At 40.7% G+C, this 18,260-nt stretch overlaps 2 protein-coding genes across 2 annotated transcripts; one reads left to right on the top strand and one right to left on the bottom strand.

The window, feature by feature from the left end:
• Positions 1-5,698: 5,698 nt before the first annotated feature.
• On the bottom strand, positions 5,699-12,598 carry LOC119723171. The gene is made up of 4 exons (XM_038193733.1): positions 12,456-12,598; positions 11,596-11,689; positions 7,340-7,423; positions 5,699-6,552 (listed from the first exon to the last, which is right to left on the bottom strand). The coding sequence occupies exons 1-4, from the start codon at positions 12,549-12,551 to the stop codon at positions 6,335-6,337; spliced, it is 492 nt and encodes a 163-aa protein (XP_038049661.1). The 5' UTR covers positions 12,552-12,598; the 3' UTR covers positions 5,699-6,334.
• A 3,030-nt stretch (positions 12,599-15,628) lies between these two features.
• Positions 15,629-17,126, top strand: LOC119723266. The gene is made up of 4 exons (XM_038193830.1): positions 15,629-15,739; positions 15,837-15,930; positions 16,222-16,305; positions 16,654-17,126. The coding sequence occupies exons 1-4, from the start codon at positions 15,647-15,649 to the stop codon at positions 16,869-16,871; spliced, it is 489 nt and encodes a 162-aa protein (XP_038049758.1). The 5' UTR covers positions 15,629-15,646; the 3' UTR covers positions 16,872-17,126.
• Positions 17,127-18,260: the final 1,134 nt, after the last annotated feature.

Here is an 18,260-nt window from a genome sequence, read left to right as displayed (position 1 = left end):
TCTTTGTTTTTCTTTGTTTTCCTTTGTTTTCCAATATTGTTAATACAAGGTACCTGTTATAACAAGGTAATTTGTAAAGTCCTATGGACCTTGTAATAAATATTGGTGTTCTCAATACTCGCCCGTCGGTGCCATTTTGTCATTCTTAAAGTATCAGTCACAGAAAATGTACTGCTATCATATCCCCCAAGTTTTGTTATCCATTCATATTGCGCGAGGAACGTTTTCAAATTACCGTTGAACGCCTATTCAGACGGAATTGCAAAAGATTCAGTTGTACGGTTTATACCCATGGGGTCTACCAAACTATCCGAAAATTAATTGCGAGTGTCCACCTTTGAACACACAAAAGGTCAACATGAACATTATTGCCTCACTCTCGGTGGTCAGACTGACAAGAGGACCCAACTGATACCAGGGCACGATGCCACATCCAATCATATTTTACTGTGAGTCTTTTCACGAGCTTTTTAAACGATCATGCATGATAGCCTATATACGTAGTGTTCATTTTTAAAGGAAGTTTGGTCTTCCGTTTCTTTCTTTGGCGTAATGTTATAATGTTAGCGTTCAGTCATCGTTAAAATTCAGTCATCGTTAAAATACATATATATCGTGGAGTTATTACTGTTACTACACTATAACTGTTTCATGATGGTATGCTGCCTTCGATGTAGTTTTTCGGCCGTTTGGATTCTTGTATAACTGTATGGCGTACATATTGCTCTGCTTTGGTTGAATAACGCACAATATATCCATGTTATATCCAAACCGCTGCCGGATAATACTTCAGCACCTTTGTACACTTTGCTCAAAGGGAAGAACACTATCGGTGGAATATAACATTCGATACCCAGAGTGTATGCAGTCAAAGGACTTACTTCTTCGAGTTAATTATTAGAAGATTGATTATTGTTGAATGTAAAATGGGGGATGAGGCGAGTTGTGATTTGTTTCGAGCCCTCAGCGTTTTAAAGTCAAACCTTTGGTATTATATATGGCTTGCAAATCAATTGTTACCTTACTATGAAATGAGTGATCTCTTCAAGACCAACCTTTCGTTCAAGTATGGTTCACTTTGATCATTCCAATGATAAATCCTTTGAATAAAATAAGGTAATTTGACAGTACTCGTATGGAAATGAAATTCACAGGTCTGCATAATTATTGTGGTGAAATTATGCAATTGACCTTTAATTATTGCTTTAGAATGTCCAGTAGCCTCCAGATTGACACAGGGAAACCGAGGAATTCCAACGATAAAGCCCTAAAACCACTTACTAAAATCAAGGTGGCACCGCGTTAACTATACGGTACACATCGGTGTTCGTGCTCAGTTTCATAGCCAGACATACTGCAAACTGACCAGTCGCCACAATGCCCTGAAATCTGCTTTTATGTCCGATGCTTATCAGTTGAATGGAGAGTAACTGAAATGCTGAAAACAGCGATCCATCGAAAGCAAAAATGGTAACTACTCTCGTGCGGCATTTTGTCTAACTTTAAGTATACGTTCTGACATACTGTGTTTTGTTATACCTCAAATCGCTGCACTTCATGAACTTAACATCAAAAGTGCATTCCAGGTTAAACACTAATTACTCTTTGGCATTTGAATATTTATGCCTTTATACCTTGCACGATGCATTTAAGTGGTACTCAAAACAGTCATTGCTTATTCGACAAATAAAAGACGTTTAGATTTTAAATCTAAAAGTCGAATTCAATAAGAAATCGTTTTTTAACATCACAAATACTAATAGTATTTGTGATGTTAAAAAACGATTTCTTATTGAATTCGACTATCAAGCAGTTACCTCTGACTTAACCTAAACCTATCGGTTAATAGACCAAGTCCTAATGACGTTATGGCTTTGTTTGCATATGCGCTTAATTTCCTATGGGAGCGAAGTCGGGACGCCAGACAAAGTAGGGACCGTCTGACGCATAGGAAAGCGCACATGTAAAGAAAGCGTGACGTCATTAGGTCCCAGGCCTATTGAACTGTGGTCAGCGAAACACCATATGGATCACTTAACTATTCAATAACAAGTGTATTGAATAAAAGTATGGTAATTTGTTATAAATTAACTGCAGGGCCTACTCGTAAGGCAACAAATTCATGTAATTATGCACTTATCTGCATAATCATCGAAGTGGATTATGCAGTTGATCTTAAGTGGATTATGCAGTTGATCTTTAAATATTGAATTTTAATGTACAGTATCCTTCAGTTCAATAAACCTCCAGATGTGGACACATGGAAACGGACTAGTAGAACTCTCTGCTCTGGTCAGCGTGCCTTCGCCAAGGCAGCACCTGCCATTTTTGAATAAAGGCTCCCTGTCCTGACTAGACAGTCGTGAAATAACATCCCTGGACATCTTGAAAAGAGAGTTGAAATCCCGTTAACTTCACTAGTTTTTTTCACTCAGACTTCGAACTATTTGTCCGTGCTTGGTGTAGGCGCCTTGATCGTGTTTTTTGATAAGTGCTGTGATGCCTTCGAATTCAGTGAAAATCGAAGCTCATCATCACCACACAAACTTCACGTTATATAGTGGTAAACGTTATTACCATTTTGCAGTAGGAATACATGCAGTCATATCTGAGCTAGTGCTTCAGACTGCTCCCCCCTTCTTGATAGGATCCAACAACGAGCTATTAATTTGGTCGGACTGGACCAGGCATCACCCCTAGAACCTCAAGGTCTGTGGCAACCTCGTTCCCCGTGGGTACGATCTCGCTGTGCGCCATGTTGGTTCCCATTACCGAGGCTGCCGTGCGCGATCCTGTTTGCTCCACAAACAAAAACTATACATATTTTCTAGATTTTCTTAGACTAGTGTTTCCTTAAGCAGACCGGCAGCTGAACCCCTTTGAGAACATTCCAGATCTGCTCATGTTAAATGGAAATATTTGGCGCGGTACAAAAATGGGGGTTTCCGAAGGAAGCTGTCCCCACACATACCAATCATGATTTCAACCGTAGTCGCTGCTAATTTACTTTCAATATGCATTGGGTTGTCATACAAACTCTTCTTTGATTAACCGTTCTGTCAGATAATGCAGTACAACGGGTAATTTGAGGACGTTCTTCACGTTCCTAATTATTTTAATGTATAGCACAATTCAGGTAAATGCATTTCGCTTCAACAGGGGCCACATTAACGAGAGACACACTATATGTGAATGTAAAATAGCGGCACATTCGATGTGACTGAAACTTTAAGAATGACAAAATGATGGATAATCTGACGGACGAGTTAGAGAACACCAATATTTATTTAACATTTTGGTGCACATCGAGTTTGACCTCCACCAAAGTATAATTGTATGTATTAATAAACGTTTATTAATTTTAAATGGTGAGTTCGTTTTAATTTGATGAAATAGTTTGAAATTAAATATTAAATTTAATATATTAAATAGAATACAATCAAGCAACATGATGGGAAACACCAATGACGATATGAAAGAAAGACGTCCATCGTAATTATGCTTCAATAAAGAAGAAAAAAAATTGTAAAATTTCTCTTAAAGGGAAAATACAACATTTGCAGACATCAAAAAAATAAAACTACCAAATCATTTTGAAATACCTTGCTGGACTGTTAGTGAATGACAGTGTAAAGCATCCTGTAAAATAATGGCACCTGATATACTGTCATTTTCAAGAAAAGTGGTATTTTTGTATCAATTTCCAACGCTGGTCGGCCGACCAGCGTCGGAAAAAAATTGGCTTTTTTCAAATACTGGCCCCAAGTGACCATCGCACTTGTTTGCAATCGATTACACACCTATGAACGGGTACAAGCCAGCTAGACTGGTTCCCTGACCTTACAATTCCCAAATGTACGTAAACTGCCCTGTTTCTTCTTATATGGAGTCAGGGAACCAGACTACAGGAAAATGATTGTTTTTCTTGGTTTTTATAGCATTTTCGAACCCAAAACCTCAAAAAAAGTCAGTGTAACTATATTTGCTATATATTTCCAACCCCCCAATTCCATCCATTTCTGAAAATTACAGCAAAAGCAAATGATGTATATTCCTTTTAAGGACGTTGCTTCAAAATTAGTACCCAATAAGTATAAATTATTAATCACAATATGTATCTTATCTACTCTAATTCTATATATCGGTATGTGCTGGTTTATTTTTTGTTGTTTTCCTTTGTGTTTTTATTTACCTAGTTATGTAAAGAGATCATTTTTTTCGCGAGAGGGGCACTGCTGCTTTTGATGGCCAGTTTAGTGACAATTTTCTTCACGTGCAGAGCAGTACTGTTTTTAGGGGCCAGTTTTCAATCTTGAGAGGGGGTCCACAATTTTAATGTCGCGAGCGGGGCACTATGCTTTCGAATGGCAGTTTTCCATCTCGAGAAGTTATAGCGAGAGGAGCACTATTGTTTTTGATGGTACATTTTCCTTCTCGAGAGGGGCACAAGTTTATTATTTCGAGAGCGGTATTTGTGCTTTCGAGGGGTAGTTTTCCATCTAGAGCTAGGTGCACAATCTTGTTAATGCGAGAGGGGTACTTCTGTTCTGAGGGGAAGTTTTGCATTACAAGAGAGAAAACAAATGCATTTGTAGCGCGATCATATGCTTTCATACCTGTACGTTTGAGGGGCAGTTTTGTTTTCATTTCGAGGGGGCACATTACCGTGAGAGGGGCACTTTTGTTGGCCTGGGAAAATCTGGGGGGGGGGGGGGCAAATGCCCCCATGACCCCCCCCCTTTTCCGCCGCCTCTGCGCCAGGGTATATGCTGTAACGAACATCTCTGAATCCATCCAATATGCGGATTATCTATTATCCATTAAGTGGAAATGAGTATCGAAATAACAACATGAAACAAAAGACCAAAAAAACACCAAACGCTTGTTAAATCTCCCATACTTATGTAGCACGAAAATTGGTAGCACATTATTGTTTCATAGCGTAGCCTATAATTTGCACTTTAATTCCCCAAACTATCCCACTTAAGCAATAGTAATAAAAGTATGGCCCCTTTATAATTCGCCAAATATGACCCTGATGGGGCCGAATATGTCAAACGAGCAGAGTCGTAATCCAGTCACAAGCCAATCACAAGTCAAATCACAAGTCGCAGACAGCCTGTTCGGTTATTAGTAAACGGAAGTTTTTGATAATATCTGACCCACAGTAATTTAGCGTGATCGGTAAGCTCTACATACTGGTTGTCCCACAAAAAAAGCCTATCAGTCGAAAACAAATTAATAAAGGTATATTGCAGGTGAGTTTTTGGAATATTGTTAAATTATCTTTGAAACAAACACTATGCTTCATCGAACTTAAGGGTTGAACATAAGTTTGGCCAGTTTGGAATCGACTATCTGCAAAGTCCAGGTTAACGTCTTCGATAGGCCAAAAAAAAAAAGTCTCCGGTTTCTGGTATGCGCGCGCGTCGCCGTAGCCATGCGCGTCGGCAAAATGAAAAAAAGTGGTTTTTTTCAATAAAAGATGATGTCTCAAAACCGCCAAACTCACTGGTTTGACTGGAATCCTGCTGCAGCACAATTTTAACGTGTTTTTTTTAGATGGGGTTATGATAAAGAATAAGCTTTATGTGGCCTCTGTGGACTGACTGGACTCCCATATATTTGCACTAAGTTTAGTCGGGCACCATTTTGCAGCATCAACCGACATTAGAAGCAGAAAAAAATAGGTAAAAAAAAAAAAGCCGCATCGCCGCACCACTTTTTGGGCAAGCTCCATACAAGAAACCGGAGACTTTTTTGGCCTTATAGGGAACGGGGCTGATTTTTGCTGATCTTAGCAACCAACGCTCAAGGGCGGATCCAGAACACAATTTTTTTTTGGGGGGGGGGGCGCCAAACAAATTTTGGTCTTCCAAAAAGTGTCTCGAAAAAAGGCGGCTTGGGTTTCGGGGCCCGCTTATTAAGGGCCCAGAAAAAATTGGATTCTAGATGCTCTGTGGTGCAATCTGAGGCTATTTCTAACCACTTTAACTAAATCTTTAGGAGGAATAGATGTTGGTGTACGCAGTGCCTGCCTTTGATGCGACGCCACTTTAAAAAAATTGTTTTGTTTGGGCCCCCTGGATCCGCCCTTGCCAAGGCTTATATATAATATGTGTCGCCTATGTTGTGGCCTTCGGGTTAGGTGAACAGACAATCGGCAATGGTAGAATTTGTGTGGGCCGGGAAACCCAAAAACAAAAAAGAGTCCCACGGAAGTCGGCAATAATTTCAAGTTGAATTAATAAATTCGACTCCAGTATGTTTTGTCTACCGCACAATTGCTTGCTATGACTTGTGATGACTTAATCATTGATTACAACCATGCAAACTAGGGCAGGCAAAACAGCATCTGCTGACCGCGTACTTCGTCGTCGTAATAGTGACTTTCATGCGTTACGACGGCAAGAGGCTTAGCGCAATCTTCGGGTACGGAGATATCATCAAAGATGTTTTCGTAGCAAATGGTGTATCTCCATGAGTGGTCGTAGTCCCAACTGGCTTCGGAGTAGGCGGATTCGCACCACCGATACTTTCCAGCTAGGTCGTCTGGAGATTACAGAGAAAAGAAAGAAGTTGGTTAACAATTAGCCAGCGAATTAATGTCAATAGTATGCCCATAATGCATAGGCTCGATTTTTCCTAGAGCGATTCCGGTTTCATTTTCTAAGTAGTCCATATTCCAATTCTTCTGAGGATTGCAACTTTGTCATTCTGGAAGGGTTTGTGTGTCCCTGGATGCAAAGGGGTCCGCTCATACCTACTAAGTCCAACGCCTCATAAGTCCGACGCCTCATAAGTCCGAAATTTCGGACTCATGAATCGTCGGACTTATGAGGCAAACAATTTATTTATTCCGCCTCATAGGTCTGACGCCTCATAGCTCCGACGCCTCATAAGTCCGAAACAGCGTTTGTCCATTGTCGGACTTATGAGGCGTCGGACCTATGAGCGGAATTTATGCCTCACAAGTCCGAAATTTCGGACTTATGAGGCGTCGGACCTATGAGCGGAATTTATGCCTCATAAGTCCGAAATTTCGGACTTGTGAGGCATAAATTCCGCTATATGAGGCGTCGGACTATACGACCCAATCCAAAGAGCGGTGTCGTCGGAAGTCTAAGTGCTACTGGCAGGGCCGCCCTAGGCATTAAGGTTGAGGGGGGAGGAACCAGACCAAAAGCAATCCAGAAAATGTAATATAAGGATACCGCCCAGTTGAAATAAAAACGAGGCTGTTGTGTTTGCAAAGCAATGGGTCCTTCCAGTAGCCGCGAACTTGCTAACACATCGATTCCCCAATAAACCCAGTGTAAAGGAACCAATGCGCACTTACCTTGAGAAAAGGTCCAGTCTCTGGATTGTCTTCCTTCTTGGACACTGACCTCGAGTTGGTAAGGGTCCTTCGTGTATTCGACAACTGCAAAGAACAACCGCAATATTTACATGGGCTTTATTTTACAGAAAACTTGCAATACGGCTTCTATAAACGTTGGTGGCAATATATCCGGGTTACCAGGCCCGGATTACTTAACAGGCACAGTAGGCACTGTGCATAGCATAGGGCCTACGAAAAATTTGGGGGCCTACGAAAAATTTGGGGAGGGCCTACGAAAATACCGCAGTGTGCCATAAAACATATAGGCCTTCCCACACACACCCACACGCGCAGATAAAAGTTTTAAGAAAGTTTAGGGGTCTCTCTCGGAATTTTCGATTTCACCAACTGACGCTGTACAGCATGTATGCGTTGGCCCTACGTATAAAATGTACGTGTAAAGGCTGTCGTTCAGAAGCACGGTGCCAACCATGGGCGTCAATCGGTGGGGAACGGGGTGACTGATATCGTTCCCCAACGATTTGCGTCCCTGAATAAAAATATGTAACCTACATTTGATTCTATAGCTCGGAACAGCTGATTTAATGACTCCAAACTCGAAAAAGATGTTTAAATGATGATCTTGTGCCAAAATGCAGTCGTCAGAAATTGCCTCGGATCGCACCATAGGGCGCCTAGAATCCATTTTTTTTCAGGGGCCCTTAAGCGGGCCCCGATCCCCGCGCCGTTTAGGCTTCTCACTCGCACAATTACTCTGCAAAAACTGTAGTGTTAATTTAACACCATTCGGTATTTATATGTGACAACACCAGTAAAATTTAACACCAGATAGTCCTATATAGATACTAATGGTGTAAATTTAACACCATAGTTTTTGCAGTGTAGTACCGATCAAGATACACATGTTTTATGTACCACCCCCACTTTGAGAAACATAAGACGCCCTCGAGAATTGGAGCCAACAGGCTTTTAGAGCTAGGACCAATACCAGTTTGGCCTGGCTTGTTTGAATTATACAGCCCCCCCCCCCCCCAAAAAAAGTGTGCTCTGGATCTGTCCTTGTACCCCCACTCCCAATAGGCCTAATCTATAGCCACATATTTTTATTATGTGGTTTTTGAGACAGGGACATTTTCCGGTTCGCGCATTAACAAGATTGTGAACCTTCTCGAGATGGAAAACTATCCCTCGAAAACACAGGTGTTAGTAAAAATTATACTCGCTTGTTAAGCACACAATGCGATCCCAATTTAGATCGTTCAGTCGCCAAAGGTTCATGGATTTGCTTTGTTTCATCTCAAATGTCTTTTTATGACCATAGACTTGAGTCAAGGTGTATGGCAACCCGGACACGAAAAAAGACCATGCGAGTGGCAGGCTCGTTGAATTGGCTCAGTGCGCCGTCATCAGGGGCGTAATTCCCGGGGTGTGGGTGGGGTGGGGTGATACCCCCACACTTTTTGACCGCAGGGATGGGCTATTGAATTATTCCCCACTTTTTTCCTGATGAGGAAACAATGAGGATTTTGAGGTATTTTCCGAACGTCCAAGTAATAAAATGTATACAATAGTACTGGAAAGTGGAGAAACAAAGTACAAAAAGCTTTCAAAAATGTAAGCGCGAGTATACATAATTGATAACGAGTGCCCAGTATAATGTGGTGTCCAGCCCCCCCCCCCCCTTTCGAAAGCCCACGGCCGGGCAATTCGGGCGTTTCATGTGCCACCAAGAGTTTGCCACGGAAAGTTAGTTTTTCCTAGTGCATTGTGGGTGTGGGAGATGGTCGACAATTTCGCAGCGCGGGACATTTGAAATTATTAGTTTTTCCGGTCAGTAGTTTCGTAAGCGTATGATTCAAGTATAAATTTGCCTTTTTTTCCCTATGTTCCAATATGGTGTTTTTAGTAAGGCGGCCAGAACGCTATACCCGAATTTATAACCACTTAGCTTAAGTAACTTAAGGCCAAAAAAGGTCTCCAGTTTCTGGTATGCACGCGCGTCGCCGTAGCCATGCGCGTCGGCAAAATGAAAACGTTTTTTGTTCAATGAAAGATGATGTCTCAAAACCGCCAAACTCACTGGTTTGACTGGAATCCTGCTGCTGCACAATTTTAACGTGTTTTTAGATGGGGTTATGATAGAGAATAAGCTTAATGTGGCCTCTCTGGACTCCCATTTGCACTAAGTTTAGTCGGGCACCATCTTGCAGTCATCAACCGACATTTGAAGCAAAAAAATCAGGTAAAAAAGCCGCGTCGCCGCACCACTTTTTGGGCAAGCTCTATACCAGAAACCGGATACTTTTTTTGGCCTTATATGACACTCATTCAAATCGGCTTTGCTTTGTCGAAAACTGACTCTCCATGGCAAACATTTGGTGGCGCATTGCGTTGTGAATAGCCCGAATGTTATGATTTTTGTCATCCCCCATCCCCCCACCACTCGCAAGCACAGATATACGCCACTGGCCGTCATTGCCCTCGCGTGGTCACGATTAATCATGCCACCGACTGACGTTAATGTGACATTGTATTATAATGGCATCATTCCCTAGACTAAGCGTTAGTACAAGAAAAGATGAAGTTTCCCAAGCTAGCTAAGGGACTGAAATAGAATCAGACTACCAAAAATCCCTTGTAAAAATTTGTAAACGGGTTAGTAGTTTGATATAAATATAATTAGGTTGGGTAAACTTGCTAGAATTTCTCTCAATCATAGTGACATGTCAGTGCCAGCCGAAAGACATGCGACGCGAAATAATAATTGATGAGACAGAATAAGAACGAGCTTGGTAAGGTTAATTGCTCGTAGTGACTGAATAGTCAACTGCTCGGTACATAAGAATGATTGCAGAAAAGAGTTACGTAACAGCATTCGTGTATATAGCACGATGCCGATGCATCTTTCGTGCAGCTATGAAACACAAAGTAACCCTCCCACTGCGGAAATAACGATTATGTTTTTATACGCAAAGAGAAAAGCACTTACTGAAACAGCCTAGTTGTTAAGCTGTCAGACAACGGACCCAGGGTTAGGGGTTCGAACCTGCTTGGTGTCATTTTTTTGGTTTTCGATGCCCGCGGTTCTGTCATTTAAGAGTGTTAATTTCCCGTCGTCATTTACCAACAGCAGTTAGCTCGGTCGGTCGGTAAGCTGACTCACAAGTTGGGACTGTCTGCGAAGTCCAGGTTGGCATTTGCGTATAGGTACGGGGTTCTTTTGCTGACTCGCCAGCAAGGCTTAGGGTGCCACCTCGTTTCCTCCCTTTATGGTGCCTGACTTTCGAGTTACATGGATGGACAGGGAAGGAGGTGTGGTGGGCCGGTTACCGAGTGCCGGAAGAGTTCTATATGGAAGTCGGTAAGGGCTCATTAGGTTAGGGTCATAAGTCCGACTCCTGAAGACTTGGCCATCGCCACATAACTTTTTGTTTTATTTTATTTCCTTTCTTTCGGAGGACAATATTGCAAGAATGATTAATTTGTTATATTGAGAGCTTGTACTGCAATCGTTCGAAATTAATGTTTAAAATTGCTCGAAAATACAAAATTCAATCCAGCTAAAATATTATTTATTTCATTATCGCACAACTGCATGTTCATGCTTAGTACCTTTGCGCATACCTTGTTCTGGCCTGTTACCTTTAGTGGAATTTTTTTTAAATCACTCTACAGGGTGACTAGAAAAAAAACGAAACCCAAATGGCAGGACCAATTTTTTAATGCAGTTTTGCTTGTAGCACTTTTAAAATCTAGGATATGAAAGCCCAATCAATAAACTTTCTGTTAGTACAAGAATAATTAAAATCTCATGTACTTTTCACGTTACAGAATTCGAAACACAAACACCGTTTTAAAGTTCTGTCCACGGATCACAAAAAAGTTAAGCATTCTTCCAGCAAAACCAAAACAATTCACATGCATCCCTATAAAAATTGTGTTCGTTTGCTGAAAAAACACCGGTGTTACCTTTTTTTTGTGATCCATGGACAGAACTTTTAAACGGTGTTTGTATTCAAAACTCTTGAAAAAAATAACTCGAAAAATTACACGAGTGATTTCAATGATTCTTATTTTAAATGAAAGCTTATTGATTGGGTTTTCATATCCTAGATTTTGAATGTGCTACAGGCAACTTGAACTTCATTCAAAAATTGGTTCTGCCATTTTGGTTTCATTTTGTTGTACTCACCCGTTACACGGACAGATTTATGTTGCTCGAGGCTTGATTAACGTCTCTATGAGTTACGTACCTGTTAAGAATTCCTGTCCAAAGAGGGGAATTATGACACAGTGTTGACACACATCCTCAGCGTCGTTGCATGTCATATTGATGCGACTGAATCCCTGATTGGCGGTGGGAAAATCAAAGAAAGGGAATGTAACTTTCTTTTGTTGGGACTTTATACGTTAGACAATATGCGGCAGGAGAATACATGTACAGGGTGAGTCAAAAACAGAGGAACCCAAACCCCCCAAAATATGTTTCATATTAAAAAAAAAAAAAAATGCAGCACCAAAAATAGTAATGACTGAAAAGCCAATTTCATAAGCTACTTGTAGATGAAAAAATACTGAAATTATTTAATCCGTTCAAATAATATCACCATTTTAACGCAATAAACCTAAAACCTGTTTCGTCCCAACAAAAGGAGCAATTTATTGTGTATTCTGACTATTTGGAACAACAAAGAAAACTTGTTTCAACAACTGTCAACAACTGTAGTACACAATATCTTTATTAATGACCCTTGTTAGGCAAAACACATTATTTTTAAAATCCACTTTATTAAAAGACGGGCCTTCAAAAAGACTCTGTGTAATATTTTTTTACTTTTCAACTGAGGTTTTATCGCTGGTGATGTTTGAAGACAATTTTGGACGACGATTCTAGAAATCGCTTTTTTTGACGAAAGAGGTTTAAGGGTCATTGTGTTTAAATGGTGATATTCTTTGAACGGATTGAGCAATTTCAGTCATTTTTCATCTAAAAGTAGCTTATGAAATTGGCTTTCCAGTCAGTATTATTTTCGGTGCTACATATTTTTTTTTAAATATGAAATATAGTTTTGGGGGTTTGGTTTCCGCTTTTTTTGACTCACCCTGTAGTTACCATTTTTGCTTTTGATGAATCGCTTTCTTCGGCATTCCAGTTACTCTCCACTCTACTGACGACAAGCATCAGACACGCAAGCAGGATTTGGAGCATTTTCGCGACTGATCAGTTTAACAGCTTCGGCCAAATTGTATGTGAAACCTGAGGACCATGCACCGATGTGTATCGTATAAATGCTGTTTATTAATAACTCAATAATTTATGAGTCGGTGTTGTTTTTGCATTAATATGCAAATGTAAACGTCTTTTATTATTTTGTCGAATAAGCAATAGCTTTCGAGTAATTAAATGCCATTCAAGGTAAAACATCTTCAAATGCCAGGTACTTTGTTCTTCAGTTCCAATGTACTGTTTTATGTTAATATAATAATAATTTGGGAGGCTAATCATCCTTACTCGCAGCTGGTATGCTGAATTATGCTGGTATGCTACAACGTGGTCGGGCCGCTGGCACGTAAAGGCGCCTATGGCTGCCGGCCACATCGCACAATTAGCCACCCATGCCACCCAAAGTGCAAGAGGTGCAGCGGTGGGCATATACTCGAACCGAGAAACATACAACACCAGAATATCCTACATATTAAAGTTTGCCATACAATTAAGCGCTGTTAGATGTAGGGCGCCTTCGCTCGTACCCCCCCCCCCTCCGGCAAACAGGACGCAGGGAAGGGCTGATTTCTTCGAGCTCTCATTTGATAGATTTTGCGTGACCTGTGACGTAGCATGCAGCGCTGCTGATGAGCTACCCATAATGCCATGCGTACTTCCTTCACAAGATTCTGTGAAGCGGCATCAGCCCTTCCTAATGTCAGAAAAAAAGTTGCCGATTACATTTCACTATAGCCCCACACGCGATCGCTGTGTGAGATGCATATTGTCCTTCATGTTTCCAGTGGAATAACCTAGCTGTATTGCAAAAATTGTGGTTTTTTTTCCCTATAGGATTCAGAATATTTACTTACCCGAAATTATATTACAGTGTTTGAAATTACCCAGTCTGAAATGTCCCGGTCTTCAATTTCCACACTGGCGTACAAATATGACCGAGTAATAATTATTAATAAAATGATTTATAAACCTACTGACAAAGTCAGTGAACTAGCACACCATTTACAAGCGTGCATGTAGGGCAAACTTCTGTAGGATATTATTATTATATTAGTGAGTGCTGCAATCAGAACCGTGATTGGTCAAAACATCAGGCCCGGATTAGGTGTTTCGTAGGCCCTAGGCACCAGTGTTCCGTAGGCCCTACTCCGCTCTAGCCACCGGCACCAAATTCAAGGTACAAAGCACTGTACAAATCAGGCCAGGATCCGGGTCCTAGCTCTGAAAGCCTGTTGGCACCAAGGGCGTCAATTGCTTCTCAAAAGTGGAGGTGGTACTGTATCTTGATCAGAACTAATGCGAGTGCGAAGCCTAAACGGCGTGGGGTTGGGGCCCGCTTAAGGGCCCTGAAAAACAATTGGATTCTAGACACTCTGTGGTGATATCTGAGACAATTATGACCACTTTAACCAACTTTTGTTTAGCAAAAGAACATCATCATTTTCGAGTTTGGAGTACTTAAAACCAGCTGTTCTGAGCTATAGAATCAAAATATGAAGTTTACAATGTTTTATTCGGGGACGAAAATAGCTTGAAGACGACGACATGCCCCTCCGTCCCCCACCAATCGACGCCCATGGTTGGCACCGTGCTTCAGATGCACAGACTTTACACGTACATTGTATACGTAGGTCATATTATGCTTACGTGATGTACATTTTACGGCGCCGCGCCAGTTGGTGAAATCGTTTTTTTAAACTGTGGGCGTGGGTGTGTGTGAACGTATCAACACTGCCTTATATGGGGTACCGGAACAATGGAAGTTACCCCACAAGGAATGTCCACCGACTTGCGGGGTACCATTTTGGTACCCACAAGTTTTTCACGAAATAGATATATGGATTTTACTCAAAAACTAGGAATTTCCAAGGTGGGTTGATTGGTCGCTAATGGAAGAGTTTTAGAAAAGAGATATTAAGTTCGAATTTCAGCCCAGGAAATTAATTCTGGTTAAAATAAGAGCATTTTGAAATTAGTGTGCGACATTTCAAAATTTTAGTACACGAGAACAAAGGAAGTACCCCACTTCTATGCCTGTGTAAGCGTGGGTGCGGGTATATATAGGCCTATTATTAATTTTATGGCACATTGCGGTATTTTCGTAGGCTCCCGAATTTTTCGTAGGCCCCGGATATTTTCGTAGGCCCTAGACACAGTGCCTACTCTGTGCCTATTGGATAATCCGGGCCTGCAAAACATCATGGGCGTGGCTTGACTGAGGGAGCGGTCTATTTCCCATTGGGACATAAACAATAATGTGCCTACACGCGTACTGTTTTGTCGCAGTGCAAGTACAGTGTGAGTATAAAAAAAGGAAACACAAATGGCAGGACCAATTATTTAATTAAGTTCTGCATGTAGCACTTTCAAAATGTAGGATATCAAAGCTCAACCAATAAGCTTTCGTTTAGTACAAGAATCATTCAAAACACGTATGTACCTTTCGTGTTATATACGGAATGTTGAACACAAAAACCGTTTTAAGATTATTTCCAAGGATCACAAAAAGGTAAATGTTCTTTCATCAGCAAAACGAAAAAAATCACATAGGGATGTGTGTGAATTGTTTTCGTTTTGCTGAAAGAACACTTACCTTTTTTTTGTGATCCGTGCTTGGACAGAAGTTTAAAACGGTGTTAAAATTCTGTAACTTATATAAGCTCCTGAAATTTGGGTTTTCAATACCGAAAAACTCTTATTGGCATGTATATTTAGCTATCCACGATATGAATCACTAAATCATTGCAATACTAAATCTTTTGAATAAGATTATGGTAATTTGCTTTAAAAAAACCCCAACAAAGTACAATGGACTAGGAAACAAATTCATAACTCTGTATAATTATCGCAGTGAATTATGCAATTTCCATTCAATTATTGTATTAGAATGTACAAGTAACTTCCAGATTAACACAGAGAATTCACGGACAAGCTACGCTGATATAGCCCTTAAACCACAATTAATTTATGCCAGTAATTCTTTATAAAAAAATCAAACTGGCCCAGCATTTATACGGTACTCCTCGGTATTTGGTGCTCAGTTTTCATATGGCCAGATTTGATACTGATCAATCACCAAAATGCTCCGAATCCTGCTAACATGTCAGGTGCGTATCACTCGAGTGGAGAGTAACTGGGAAGCTGAAAACAGTGACCCATCTGATGCAAATCTGGTAACTATTCTAGAGTGGTACCTAGTTTAACTTGAAATAGGTCTATAACCTGAAGAAAGTTACATCTCATATACTTTTGTTTCTCTCCTCAAATCAGGGATTCAGTCTCATCAACATGACATGCAACGACGCTATGGATTTGTGTCAACACTATTTTATTCTGCCCCTCTATACTCACGAGGCCTTAGCAGGTAAGTAACACTGATGCTCAAATAATTATGGTATGCATTAGACCTGATAGGGCAACAGGAAATCTGTCCATGGGTTTGATACTGTTAATTGTTGCCCCCCTTGCCCCCCCTTCCCCTCGCGACGCCCGTGTGAACAACATGACGTCGAAATGTGCCTATTATAAATTATGGCTAACACATGAAAGATCTACATGTATAAACCGCCACCAAACGTCGCAAAAAGCCCCTGTGCATTAATTCTTGGTTTAACGTTAAGCTCACACATGTACACACTGCGATTATTATTTGCAGTTTTCGAATACACGAAGGACCCTTACAAACTCCTGGTCGGTGGTCGAGAAGGGATACAAAGCAGAGACTGGAGATTTGTCCAGGGTAAGTGCATATTGGTTCATTTAAATTATTCATTTAAGTAGACTTCAATAATATTTATGTACTTGCTTTCATTTCACTTCGCAAGTTCCAAAAATGAAGATTTTACCTCACTTTGAATTCAACATGGCCGACTCGCGAATAAGGCCAATGAGGGCTACACTTCTTAATTTATCTTCATGAATTTGGAAGGAAACCACTTTTGTAAAGCTTATGGTTTGCGTTTTTGGCAGCAAGGCATTAGTATATGGACTATAAATCAGAAGATGCATGAGAAACCGAACCGCCACCCTGCATCATTGTCGGCCTTATAGAGTCTTCTTCCCTTTCTTTTGTCTCTCTAATTCCCAGACGACTGTGATGAGAAGTATCGATGGTGCGAATCCGTCGACTCTGAAGCAAGTTGGGACTACGACCAATCGTGGAGATACACGATTTGCTTCGAAAACTCCTTTGATGATATTTCCATACCCGAAGGATGCGCTAAGCCGCTTGCCGTCGTAACTTATGACACTCATCATTACGATGACAAAGTGCGCGGTCAGCAGATGCTGCTCTGTCTGCCCTAGTTTGCATGGTTGTAATCAAATCATCACAGGTCATAGTAAGCAGGAATGTTGACCAAACATTCAGGAGTCGAATTTAGGAATTCAACTTTATGAAACTATTATATCGCAGACTTCCTATATCTTCTAGGATCTCGGGTTTTCCAACCAGCCCACCACATCCTTCCCGGATATACCTTTATGCTGCTGCCATATTTCAGTCATGTTCCCAGGCCCTGTATTCAATAACGGTACTGACTGGTAATATTTTTGTGCAAAAAGGAGCCAGACTATTTTCCTTCCAGCCTCGCTTTGATTACGTTGATTTGAATGTGAAAAATCAAGATGGCCGCAACATAATAATGGTCTATTGCCAATTGTCACAAGCGCATATAGGCTGCACCTATAAACCTTGGCTGCCGCGATCGACCAAACGAGCCCCAGTATACCTGTACGAAGATGCTAACCTAGACTTTGCGAATCGCCCCTAAAAGGAAGAGCTCACCAATCACGCAGAGTTACTTCTTCTATATCCTAAACCCCCAAACAGACTGTCTGCAACGTGTGATTGACTTGTGATTGACTATAGATTACGACTCTGCTGTTTGAAACGTTCAGCCCCAGCAGATAGACACGTCACATTTGCCGAGTTATGAAGGGGCCATACTATAGACCTTTATCATGCTGCCACCATTTCAGTCATGTTCCCTGTATCCAATAACAGTACTGACTGATAACGTTTTATGTGCAAAAAGGAACCAGCCTATTTTCCCCTTCCAGCCTCGCTTTTGGTTGATTTGAATGGGACAAAATCGAGATGGCCACAACATGATAATGGTCTTATTATTATTATTATTATTATAATTGCATAAGTGGGCAAGTTTTGGGAATTAAAGTGTACAGACGTTATGAAAACGATTAGGCTATACATGTACTTTAAAATAAGTTGTCAAACTTTTGCTGTTGTATTTAGTACGATTTCCATGTAGTTATTTCGGTATTTCACATCATTGTGGGTGGATGAAAGATAATCAGCACGTTGGATGGGTTCAGAGATGTTCATTACAGCATAATGATGTATGTACCGATACACAAGTCTATTCCATCTATTAAATTCCATCTTATTAACAAGTCTATTCATTTAATTGCAGTAGGCCTACATTTATTTTTAAAATAGTTCTATATAAAGTTCTGTATACAACTTACACTGTATACACCAGCACGCACCGGTATTTTACATGAGAGTAGCTTAGATATATATTGTTACTTATAACATATATAAGATTTGAGGCTTTGCATGGTGGAGTATCGGTATCGTTTCGGTTTGCGGTAACACCATGTGGTAATAACTACTGCTTAGAAGATATTTAGTTCTGAAAAGAACTTGTCCTGCTTATTATCAACTTCGCTAAG

The sequence above is a fragment of the Patiria miniata genome, unplaced genomic scaffold (assembly GCF_015706575.1).
Source record: "Patiria miniata isolate m_02_andy unplaced genomic scaffold, ASM1570657v1 HiC_scaffold_16, whole genome shotgun sequence".
NCBI lineage: Eukaryota > Metazoa > Echinodermata > Asteroidea > Valvatida > Asterinidae > Patiria > Patiria miniata.
The sequence above is the reverse complement of the archived record's forward strand: the minus strand, read 5'-3'. Positions and strand labels throughout refer to the sequence as shown.